A 13,459-nucleotide genomic window follows, 5' to 3' on the forward strand; every position below is an offset into this window, starting at 1 on the left:
AAAAACTCATTTGTCAGTAAAAGGAATGAAAATGGTAGAAAAAAAAATAAAAAGAACACAGAATGAAATGGTTTAAATGTGAAACCTGTATGCTCTTGTGACCCTAAATGGTTGTACTATTTGGGAATATTCTGGAAACTTTTCAAAGTAGGGCCTCACTGGGGGAAGTGGGTCACTGGAAACACACCCTTAAAAGCTATAGGTGACAGCTCCCCTGTCCACATGCTGTCTATATGCCATGAGATGAAGACTCTCCTCTGCCATATTATCCTGTTACCATGATGTCCTGCTAAATACTGAGACGCAGCAACCAGAATCAGAATCTTTTAAAATCATGAGAAAAAGTAAAATGTCCTTCACTTAAGTTCTTCCTACAGGTATTTTGTCACAACAACAAATAAAATAGTGCAAGAAAGGATCCAGGAGATTAAACAAGAAGAAACATTTTTATCAATTGTGTAGTCAGGGTCTAGAGATGCCTTTCCAGGAAAATCATTTTCAAATGTCAATGTCACTGCCATGTCCCGAGTTTCTTTTCCCTCTTTCACTGCTTTTATCCTCAACATAAATTTCCATGAACATATATGAGAAGTGCAATAAAAAGAAATGAATGTCAACCTAAGGAAATGTATTAGGAGAAAAGCATAAAGTAGATAGAGATCATGGAAACAGTTACAGTTTGTCCTGTTGTTGTATAGCGGCCAGAGAGGCATTTGAAAGGCAGTTGGCGCACTCCTCTGAGAAATGTGTGCTATCACCACGCCAGACCCTCACTATAGCACAGTGTCTCACTGGTGGAGAAGAAGGAGGACTGCTGGGTCATTAGATGGAGGACTTCTGGGTCATTCGTGCAAACCTTGAGCTTTTGTTTTGAGTTGTAAGAAGTAGTCTAGCAATTTTTATTTGGACAGGTGCGTTGTGAACATTAGACCCACTTAAATATATGTACACATATAGATAAGCTTGGAATGTAAAATATATGCAAAAGACAGATTAAAGAAATGACAGTCATTTAGACTATAACAGGCAAGAAACAAACTAAAATGCAACAACGGAGACACAGAAATGTAAATTTAAAAAAAAATCAAAGGATGGCAGAAGACAAGAAAATGCAGTCTGACAGACGGTATGAGAAATGAGGTAGGTAAATGGGATAAGAGCTGTCAAAAGAAATGCCCTCAGATCTAGTTAAACCACCACACGAAATAGGAAACATTAAAAATGCGGTGTGAAAAATGCAGACTCCACCACGGGAAGTTTGAGGAGAGCTGCCCACTTCTGGTGACAGGGAGTGACCACCGCCAAACTTAAGACTAAACTCGAAGTTGGTATTGTAACTATCAGTAATTGCCATGTTGAAAAAGGAAAGAGAGAGATGGAGCGACGTGGTTCACCTCTTCCCTGAGGGGCTGATGGCCGCCAGCCCACCGAGGACAGAGAAGCAGAAGACGAGACACCGCGGGCTTGGAAGGCCTGAAGCACGACAGAGATCAAACACTCTGGGGACCACTCCAGGACCTATTTCAACTTTACTCCTGGAGAACAAAGGCTATAGAGCCCCTCGGGAGTGGGTGGGAGGCTTCCAGGATAGGTGTTCATAATTATTTGAAACCAGGCACTTTAAGTATGCTTCCTTTGCATTTGTCGGCGTGTTCCATAATATGAATGGGAGGACAGTGCTTAATCATCCTATAGGTACAGGGAGGGGAAAGCTAGCAGGGAGCTGTATCAAGGGCCATGTATCAAACGTGGTTAGGGGCATCTATGTCTAAAGACACCCTTCACATGGAGTCAGGCAGGAAGTAGGAGACACTGCTGAGGAGAGGGAGTCCTACACCTAACACCAAGCTCAGAATGACTATCTGGACAGGGAGGACTGCAACCTTAAATAGCAGGGTTCTTCTAAGGGGGAGGGGCATGGTAAACAGTGGCAGCAGAGTGAGAAAAAACACTCTGGGAATACACCCTCTACTTTTTTTCCCATTGGAACCGTGAGATACCATTTTAAACTGATTCTTGCTGAATTCAGAAGCTCAGTGGCCCTAGACCCTTGGTGAACTGTACTGTAAGGGGATCATAGCTGGTGCCACAGGATTGTGCACTTGGGAGGTTACCTGTAGGATTCAGGTAATAAGCTTTACATCAGAATTTGGAAGTATTTAGAAGGATAGAAAACTTGTTGGAGACAACATCTGCAGAGGTAAATAGATGCAGAGTCAAAATGCCTTCTCAACTGATGGCCAAACTCTGCCAAGACAGGGTAAGCAAGTCCTCAATAGTTCCTGCCTCACAAATATGTCTGTCAGATATATTGGGCCAGAAGGCTGAAGAAGATGATGCTCCAACGTTATAGAGAGTTTTGGGGGACTATTCAGTTAACAAAATGTCTCTGTCATATTCTCATTTGGAAAGCTACTGACCTGCATTCCCGGCATACTCAGCTAATTTAGTTTATTCCTTCTCAAGTCTCTGATGGGGTTGAAGACCAGGTAGTTTAGTCTTACAGTGAGGCTTAGTTGTTTAGGGGTTAAAATGTTTTTAGGTCTAGATAGATGTTTTAAGTTGATAATGACAAGATGTGATGGAGATTGATTTGCACTCAGAATTTTAGACGCACCAAGATAGGAAAGATGTTTTCTTCAAGGCTGTCAAATAAAAATATCCAAAACACTAAGAATATAACATTAATATAATTACTGATTGTGTCATGGTTCTTCTTTCTATAGGTAGTTTATTGTATATATGTATAATAATATAAATGTATATGTAAAAATAAAAATTAATTAAAAATAAATAAAAATCTCATGAAAAATAAATTAATAAATCTATTTTCAATAAAATATTTTAATTGTTTAGATATGAATAAAACATACAGATCCTCTCTCAACAAAATGCATATTTTGTATATTGAGTGAACTGATTTACATATTTAAATGAACACTTTAGTATATATTTTATGATACATAGAATAAAAGTAAGGTTTGTTTTTGCCTATGTATCAGTATTAAACTAATTTTTGGATCATAAAAAATGACTTAACATTAGGAAGGACAGTCGGAGTGCAGGGTCAACACTGCAACGAGGTCTCTGCAGTAGGTCAAAGAGCATGTGACCTGACCGACCCCACACAAATCCCCCACTGGAAGGACCAACATTGTGACTTAACTTTACACTTCCAACAGAACATTCAGGGGTGGAAGCACGTGTCCCAGGAAGGAACAGAAGAGGCTTCATCTAATAATCAGACAAGACTGTGTCCAGACTCCGGGCAATCACCCAGCTTCCTTCCCTTTGTCTTGCTTTTCACATAACACCCAGTGTCAATTTAGAAGGCCAGATCTCTCCTGCTCTGTTCTTGTCTTCTCGTTTTCCCGTTTCTTCCTTCTCTCCTTTTATTTTCTTAGGCTTCCAAAAGAACATAGGTTAGCCTGGCTTGTGGGTTGCCTATGTCTCAACCATCTGAAATGAAGTTTAACGTATTTGATTGTTTTTTTTTTTCTTGCTTATATCTTTGTATTCTACCTTTAACTCAAACAATTTAATGCCTCTTCTCTCTGCCCCAATAATATCTAAGGTTCTACATTCTATTCACTTACCCTCCTCTATTTTTTCTGTCAACTCAGCATTAATCTCTAGCCTTACTATGTTTATTTTATTTAATTCCTTTGCTTTTCACTCATACCCACAGTAACTAATACCTAAATGTAACCCATAGTATCAGTGCTACTTTATTCCCTAAAAAAGGATTGGGGTTCATAAAGCGATTACTTGTTATTTGATTGTTACTATATTGTTGAGAGAATCTCTTGTGTCTGTATGGGAGCATAGTCTGTCAATAAAAAAGCTAGTGGCTTTATAGCTGAGGCATAAAATATGAGGTACAACATCTACAAGCAGAAAGGATTCTGGGATGGAGCAGGGTGGGAGATTCACCCAGCAAGATGTGAGGAGGACAGACACATTACACCCGAGCACTGGTAACCAGCCACAGAGTAGAATATAGATTAGAATAAATAGGTTATTTTAAGTTATGAGCTAGTCAGAACAGAGCCTTAGGTATATGGCCTTGATATTTGTAACTATATTCGGATTCTCATGAGTCCTTATTCCAGGAGCTTTTGGATGGGAAGAAAAGCTACCTGCAACACTATCTTTATAGTTGACATGCATTTTGATAGTGATAATTAGTAGAGACTGTATTTTACTTTTAGGAGACTAAGTCTTGTGCTGCAAATGTCAGTCTAGCCGTGAAAATGACAACTCAAACATAGTACAACTTATCGTCCCTTGACACTGCAAGCTCTGCCACTGAAAGAATGTGCTTTTAAAAATCCAAGTAATATTCGGCACATTATCCAGTGTGGCTGCTGTACTCAGATTGCAAAACCCCCCTAAAAGACCACCAGGACTCGATACTGATGTAATACACATGAGGACCTTTAATTTTTCAACTCAAGCCGGCCTCTGACCAGTCACCAACACAGTGGTATCCAGAAAGAGCCTGAACTCTGAGCTGAGGGCAAATTTATAGGTTCCTCTCCCTCCCAGGGCCCCAAAGCAGGGAGTTCCAGCCTGGCAAGCTCCTATTGGTTGAGTAACATAAGGAGGTCTAATGTCTAAAGGGGACAGGCTACAGAAAAAGGTGTCAAGACCACCCATGGCTTAGCTTTCTATGTTCTCTTTGTTCACTGCCTAGTCCAGGGAAGTGTCTGGTTTCTTAGTAACCCTATCTCCAGTGGGCAGAAAGGAACGTGGCCATAAAACTGTAACTCTTAGCAGCTCTATCTTCAGTGGAATCCTTTGGGTCAGTTGATAGGCAATGCTATCTCTGGTGGGGCCCTTCTTTGTAGCTGTGAGTCCAAATCTCCTTACAGCTGTGTTCCTACCTCTTAAGTCTATTTCTTGAAGGGACTTTATGACCCTGAGATAGGCTGGCGGTCCACCTGGCTGTGAGGCGTTTCACTGTAGTTTCAGTGGCCATCTGGGTGGGTTGCTAGGGAATGGTATCATGTTAGCTCAAGAGGGAATGCAGCCCTGGTTATTCCCTGGGTCTGCCTAACTGTTTGTTTCTTATACCGAGGGTTTAGCCATTAAAAAAATCTTTTAGGCCTCTTACAACAGCAAAAGAAATATGAAAAGTTAGGACAGTCTGTAAACTACTATCCTCACAGTGATGTCCTCCCACAAGAGTGCTTTAGATGAAATCCATAAAATTCAAAACATAATTATGAGAATGTTTAAGGAAATCAAAGAGAAGGTGAATCAGTGCTTGGGTGAATTCCAAGAGCATGTACAAAACACACGAGTGAACAAAGGATGTCAGTACAGCATGCAGAAGTGCAATTCAGTAAACAGATATATGGAAAATAAGTCAGTAAATAGTTTGTTGGAAATCCTTACAAATAATATGAGTCAAGGCAAGGCAGAATATCAGGGCTTGAAGACAAGGTGGAGTGCGATGCTTAATATTCATCATCTGATGGAATCACTGAAGAGATAACCTCTGAAGCCATTAGTGGGACAGACTAGAATAGGTTAACTGAGGTGGGAAAACACATCCAAAATGGCAGTGGTACCACTCCATGGGATGACATTCTGAATCTCATTAAAGGAAAAAGCTAGCTGAGAATGACTGTTCATCTCTCTTGCTTCCTGGTTGTGCGTGTTATGTGACCAGCTGCCTCACACTACAGATGTTATGCCTTTGCTTCTTGGATGAACTGTAAATCAAAATAAACCATTCTTTTCATAATCCGATTTTGTTAAGTATTTGTTTCTACATATTTAAGGAATTTATATCCAGAAGCTATCTCTACAGATGATTCCTGAAGAAATATTTGTGTCTGAAAAAAATCAAACATTTCCAACTATGTATTTGGGACAAATATATAGTCCCAAAATGGTTAAAAGAAGTCTAAGGAAACACCACCATAAAATAACAGGAATTAATAAACACTATTCAATAATATCTCACAGTATTAGCAGTCCGTATTTCCCAGTAAAAAAATACAGACAACAGATTAGATTAGAAAAGAAATTCCACCTTATTCTGCTTCCAGAAAGCACACCTTATCATCAATGAGAGACACCATATTGGGGTAAAATATAAAAAAATTATTTTATGCAAATAGGAAAAAGAAACAAATGAGTTTAGTTATTCTAACATCTGACAAAATAGATTTCAAATCAAAACTACTCAGAAAAATTAAGAAAGAACATTTTATGTCTATTGGAGAACAAATCCACCGATAACATAGTAAAATTCTGAACAGTTATGTATCAAATAGGGGCCCCCAATTCCATTAATTAAACACTATTAGATCTAAAATCACAGGTTGAGGCCAACTCAGTGATAGTTGGTGACTTTAATACCGTACTCTTGCCAATAGATAGGTCATCTAGACAAAAACCAAATAGAAAAACTGTGGATCCAAGCAACGTAACAAATCAAATACATATAAAATTTTTATAGAACATTTCCTTAAAACACTAAAGGATACACTTCATTTCCAGAAGCTCCTGGAACTTTCTGCAAAACTGACCTTTAGTTCCTGCTTGAGAATATTTGCATCTATGGGCAGGATTGTGCAGGATTAAAACACTTGTTTTCATGTTGTTCTTCACCTGAGTGCTGACTGGGGTAGTGCCTTTGATAAATTGCTCAGGCAGTAATCAGGGTTCATGAAGAATCCTACATTCAGGCTTGAGTGCCATGTTTACACCACAGTCTCTTACAGTCAACTCTGTTCTGAACTTGTTCCAGGCAGCTTAGGCTCACTTCTTTGCATCTCATCTGGTCCTTCTCCAGATAATCTTTTCTCGTGTTCAATGTGGGTAAGGACAAATCTGGAAGTTTCCATTGACTACAGTCCCATACATGTGCTGCCAAACCTCCTACTGCCACCCCTAGCTGCTGTTCCTATGGAACAATAATTCTGTTTTATCATGTGTAATATATAATACAGTTACAAATGACAAAAAGTAGTTTAAGAAGTTACTAAATTCTTTTTATAAATCTCAAAGTATATAATTGCAGGTGAAGAGATATTTATTAGGTACATTTACATTATATCCTTTACAAATACATTTTATTTTAATTTTATAATAAGTAAAGATATATGTTATAGACATTACTTTGCTGTTAGTTTAAAAGAATATAAAATTAGTCATTTATGGTTATTCAGTTTTTCTGTGATCACCATTGTCATGTCTACCTAAAATATTTCATAATCTAAATATATAATTTATTTATTAAACTTTGCCTTAATTTCTCAATGTGATAATGATTATTGTCAATACTGTTTGATAATAAAAAACTTAATGACAATCAGAACCAATGTTACTTAGTGATCTTTTTCAAGGTTTTAATATTACTTGCTGTAGATTTCTCCCATAGGGTTACCTTGTTTTCACAACAGAAGTTTTGTCTCTAAAGCTCTGTTACATCCTCTGGGATACAGAACACACTCTTTCTTCAAAGGCTTATTTCAGTAATTTAGATATCAGGGGATTTAGACATGAAGGGCCATGAACATGTATATAAGCACAGTATATAGAATAATATTCTGATGTTTTTGGATCCCAAACCTGAACACCTGGACAAGAATATTTTCAGCTCTTTATTGCCATCTATAAACTAGGTATGGAAGGACCTGTGACAGCCTAGCCAGGCACACAGTATCTTTGTGAATGGTTATAAATCCTCTGCAAAGAATCTTTTCTTAAGCATGCATAGGTGTTTCAGTGCATTCCAATTGATTGTCCAATTTATTGATTCTCAGAATGGCAGTTTTGATTCCATTCACCTAGATCAAAGACAGTCATGAAAAAGATTGCTCTTTCCATGCACAAGATATTCCCTGCAATCTTTAGATTTCATTTCTGTATAGCTTTTCATGATGATGATGACAATGAGGAAATTTTCTATTTTTCCCTAAACAAATAGGCATCATTGGAAATGTTGCACATCAGATGTGAATCATGGCCAAATAAGTAGCCATGGAAGTGATGTTGATCATGGTCTGGACCCTTGTTTGTTTTCTGTTCTCCCTTGTTCTTCAGAAGCAAAATCTAATTTACTTTGTTTTTTTTTTTTCTTTTTTCTAATTTACTTTCTTCTTTCGAGATTTTTTTAGACACATCTGTGTTTCATTCATCTTAGACAGGAAAGCTCAATTGGGAGAGTCTACTGCCATGCTGAGGGAAAAACATGGGTATGGAGATTGAGAATGGTCAAATGAGAACAAATACTTATTATCTTCAGGGTTGGAAAGGAAGGTGGGCATCAAATGTTTTCAATATTGTTATTTATACATTGAGATAGTCATGTTTCAAGTTACTATCTCTACAGACCACTGGCATAATAATAGAAGTCTGTTTTTGCTGCAAAAATAAGGGTGTGCAACATGGAAAGCATTTTGTATTTTTATTGTAAAATATAATTTAATTTATACCAAGTATGATGTTAGTGATTATTAGACTGAGTCTTTTACTGAAAAGTTTGAAAAATATTGAAGATTCAACAAGGAAACCAAAAGTAGTTACTAGAATTATACCAATAAATGAAACATGGGTCATATAAACAACAGCACATTTATCTCCCATGTGGGAAGTAAACTTAAGATACAAGATGCCTTCTTGGTGATATAGTTCATATTTTCAACTCAAATGTATTCATGGATTTCTGGTCTTATTAGTTGCTTCTGATGCATGAATACATGCAAGAAGAGTCGACTGTTCCTGGGTGTGGAGGCACATGCCCTTAATTCTGGCACTCAAGAGGTGGAGTCAGGTATATATCTCTGATTTTAAGTCTTACCTGGTCTACCAAGTGAGTCTCATGACAATGAGGCAAGGTAGTGAGATCCTTTCTCAGAAAATGTTGACTGTTATTATTGAGGGGTTCATAAGTAATGACCTTTAGAAAATCTGTAACAGTTTTCAAGCTAGGAAGACATAATTCTGTTCAATTTGTTCACAGGCTTTTAAAAGTTTTTGTATAAAAAGGCAAGGTTGATTACAATATTATCATTTAAGATCTTGATTACTTTTAGCAAGGAGCAAAGAGAAACACGATTCTAAATGAGGGTGGGGAAATGGGTATACCTTCTGGTCGCTGAAATCATTCATATTCTTATAATGTATCTAGTTTCACATAAATGTGTGCATGTTAATTTGTGAGTGTATATCACATAACAATAAATATTTTAATGGTTAAATATTTTTGGATATAGATAGTGGTAGAGTATTCAGCATGTAGGTGTACCTAAATTCAACTCACAACAAACCCAAATTAAAAACAAACAAAATTTAACGATTATATAGACATTCCCAATTTCAGCTTACTTCCTATTTTAATAAAATTATGCATTTGATTAATGATGTGCTCATATATAGATATTACCAATAAAATTTTCTTATCATGTAAGTAGAAATATTTATGTTCTAAAATACACTATAATCTAAGATTGTAGCAACAAGAAATTTGTACTTAAAAATCTCCATTGAAGTGTATATTTTAAGTCCTCAAAGCAACCATTAGCCAAATCAAATACAGCCATTACACTGTATTATCATGCCATTTCCTTCATGCACAGAGTCAATGACCTACGGCATGGAAGATCATCAACAAAAATATGGCTTGCTCTAATATTCCATTTCTTACCTAGGAGATAGTGGGAAAACATGGTCCCCACCATGGAATTCTGTGGGTGAATTAAAAACATAATGTGACACCAACGAGAGTTCCTGTGTCATAAGAATAAGTGTCGGTGACAGGATGGAAAGATGAAGACACAAGGTCATTCCTTAATATCATATCCTGGGGCAAGTCGGCATGCAACACTGTTACACTGATTATCAGGAGTGGTAAGGAGGCATTGTTATTATTAATTATTAGCAAGAGATGTTCCAGATCCTCAGAAACTCCAACAGCTCTAGGTTTCAGGTAAATGAATTCATTTTGATGGGGTTTCCAGGTATCCACAGCTGGCAGCACTGGCTTTCCCTGCCCCTGGCTTTGCTCTATGTCTTGGCTCTCATTGCTAATACACTCATTGTGACTGTCATTTACCAAGAGACATCACTACATCAGCCTATGTACCATTTCCTGGGCATCCTTGCTGTTGTGGACATGGGTCTGGCGACTACTATCATGCCCAAGATTTTAGCCATCTTATGGTTCAATGCTAAGGCCATCAGTTTCAATGAGTGCTTTGCTCAGATGTACGCCATCCATGTTTTTGTTGCCATGGAGTCAGGTATCTTTGTCTGCATGGCCATAGATAGGTACATGGCAATTTGCAGACCACTGAGATACCCTTCAATAGTTACTGAATCTTTTGTGGTCAAAGCAACTGTGTTTATGGCCCTTAGAAACTGTGTGGCTCCCATGTCAGTACCTATTTTGGCTGCCCAGAGAAATTATTGTTCCCGGAACCAAATCAACCATTGTTTTTGTACTAATCTGGGAGTTACTAGCTTATCTTGTGATGACAGGAAAATCAACAGCATCACCCAGCTGTTCCTGGCTTGGGCAGTCATGGGCAGTGACCTGGGCTTGATTATGATTTCATATGCTTTGATTCTTCGGTCTGTGCTGAAGCTGAACTCTGCGGAAGCTGCATCCAAGGCCTTAAGCACCTGCACTTCTCACCTCATCCTGATCCTTTTCTTCTACACAGTCATCATTGTCATGTCCATCACTCACAGTGCAAAAATGTCCGTTCCTGTCATCCCGGTCCTGCTGAACGTGCTGCACAATGTTGTTCCTCCTGCTCTGAACCCCATGGTGTATGCACTGAAGAACAAAGAGCTAAAACAAGGCTTACACAAGGTGCTCAGGCTGGATGTCAAGTGAGACTAAAGAAGGAGAAAACACAAATCATCTTTACTATTTCAAAATTGGGATGTCTGGTTGTACTTGTTAATCTTTCAGACTAAAGATACAACAACTTTAATAAATCTATATAATGTCTTAATATTTATCATCTATATCACTTAAAATAATTGTTTTTGAAACAAACTTTCACTTCTATAGTGCTGGCAGGACTAGAACATGCTCTATAACCAGGCTGTAAGAACTCTGAGAAAATCACCTCACATGTTGGAACTAAAAGCATGGGCCATCACAATCAGTGAAAAGAAATGTCTTTAAAAATTAAAAGTCATGTTATCTATTGCTTTTCTCAAATCACGAGCCTGCCTTGGATATTATTGAACACTCAATGGATAATACAATTCATTCAAATGGATACATGAAACTATTTATCATAGAGGAAACTTTAATTGTGTATGAACTTGAGACATTCTTAATGCAAGTTCCTTAAATTTATGCCCCCTTGGCATAAAAAAACAGCTTTGAAATGATAGTAATGGTGGCCTTTAATTCAGATAATTTGTCTTTTCTATCTGTATACACAGTCACACAAGTATGTGTACTGATTGATTTGTGACTATGAAATTATTCAGTTGTTTATGAGCATCATAAAGATGGTAATAATGGATGGAACTAGAAATGATCATCCCGAGTGAGTTAACACAGACCCGGAAAGATACACATGGTATATACTCACTTATAATTGGACATAAGTCCCACAGTGATGTTCCCTGAAAGTCTTCACTTAATAGGAGGTTGAGATAGATGCTGGGACTTCCTATTGGGACTCCAGGTGAGAGAGGTATGGGAGAATGGGGAAATAAAAGGATACAGAGGGTCCAGGAAACCTACAAGAAGATCACCAAGGCTGGCAGATCTGGACCCAATGGGGTCTGCTCAAACTACTGTATCAACCAAGGACAATGCATGCAGTAAACCTAGAACGCCTATTCAGATTTAGCCAATGGACAACACATTCTCCATAGTTGTTTGGAGAGCAGGGACTGACTCTGACATGAATTTGGTGTCCCCCTATTTGACCACTTCCCCTTGGTGGGGAGGCCTGGTAGCACTCAGAGGAAGGGTAAACAGGCTACCAGGATGAGACTTGTTAGGCTGTGACTACATGGTGGAGGAAGAGGTCCCCTTCTGTCACAGACCTAGGGGAGGAGAATAGGGTTAAAGAGGGAGGGGGGGGGGAACAGGAACATACAAGTGAGGAGATAACAATAGAGATGTAATCTGAATAAATTACTTAAAAAAAAAGAGGGCAACAATGGAAATCCCATTCTCTTACTCCTAGGCAAGTTATGTTGATCCTCACATAGGCACTTGTAACCCTAAGGTTCCTAAATATAGTGTTGGTCTCACTTCTATGGCTATGTCAGATCAAATGGGCAGCTATCAAGGGATGCACACACACATAATTAGCAACATTGAATGGCTTTTAACCCAGCAGGTCTCTTTGAATCTGACTACACTGGCCTCACTGTTTTGATATGCAGAAAGCAGACATTCCATAGGGTAAGGAGGAAGGGGAGATATGCCAGCATATTTTTGTTGTTAGGAAGAGATACATTGGGGTAGGCTCTGTTAAAGTAAACAGTGGCTTTGTGACTATACTAATTGATAAGAACAGTCTTAGAACTACAGATTTGATTTAGAGCATTTAGCTAAAAGTCATACATTTTGTTTTTTCTAAAATGTTTATTTACTAATTTCCAAGATGGCAATTCAGGGTAGCCTTTCATAGGAAATATGAATATTGATGTTTCCTTTGATGAAATGGAATCATTGGAAATGGCAGCAGTCAGGTTTCTTTGTCATAGAACAGGAAGAAATAGTTAGAGATGTGTTCCTTATCATTTCAAAGGACTGTTGCTTCTCTCTTGCCTTCATTGACAGTCAGAAAGAGAATGTTATCAACTCATCTCCAGTCAAGTGGTGTAGATACCATATTAACAACAACAACAACGACGAAGACAAACCTTTAGATGTTGAGAGAAGAAAGTACGTTTCAAATTTCAGGGCCAGTCAGGACACAAGTTCCTGTTTACAGGGCTTGGAGTGAGATTGAATCACAGATACTTGTAAAGTTATTTTTTTTATAAATAATGATATTTATGTTTAAGCCTGTTATATCAATAGAGTTCTTTCTTTTTATCATCAATAGAGATCTTAGTCACATTTTTATTTCAGAAAAGTAAAATTTTTTAGCACTGAAAGCATTTTAAATTTTTGTATAAAATGTGTAAATTATTTTGTAGTTAATACTTTGCCATTTTTTACTATATCTTTTATTTGAGAGATTTGAAATCAAATAGAAAAGAGAAAATTGCCTACATTAAACACATAAATAGTAGTATAGAGTTTAATGTTACTATGTTTATGACTATAAGGAAAATATAATAGAAATAAACAGAAAATTAATCTTGCATTTTAAGAAATAACCATGTAGTATATAGCACATTGCCTCTCTAGTATACAATTCTCATTTTTAGCTTAGGGCTATAACATTACCCTCAATTTTCCTACTTGTTGCTTTTTTATTTTTTGAAAACCTAGAAATCTAACTGCTTATAT

At 37.5% G+C, this 13,459-nt stretch overlaps 1 protein-coding gene across 1 annotated transcript; it reads left to right on the forward strand.

The window, feature by feature from the left end:
• Positions 1 to 9,904: 9,904 nt before the first annotated feature.
• LOC127192254 (putative olfactory receptor 56B2) lies at positions 9,905 to 10,858 on the forward strand. The gene has a single exon (XM_051149581.1). The coding sequence runs from the start codon at positions 9,905 to 9,907 to the stop codon at positions 10,856 to 10,858; it is 954 nt and encodes a 317-aa protein (XP_051005538.1).
• The last annotated feature ends 2,601 nt before the right edge of the window (positions 10,859 to 13,459 follow it).

The sequence above is a fragment of the Acomys russatus genome, chromosome 7, assembly GCF_903995435.1.
Source record: "Acomys russatus chromosome 7, mAcoRus1.1, whole genome shotgun sequence".
NCBI classification, from domain to species: Eukaryota; Metazoa; Chordata; class Mammalia; order Rodentia; family Muridae; genus Acomys; species Acomys russatus.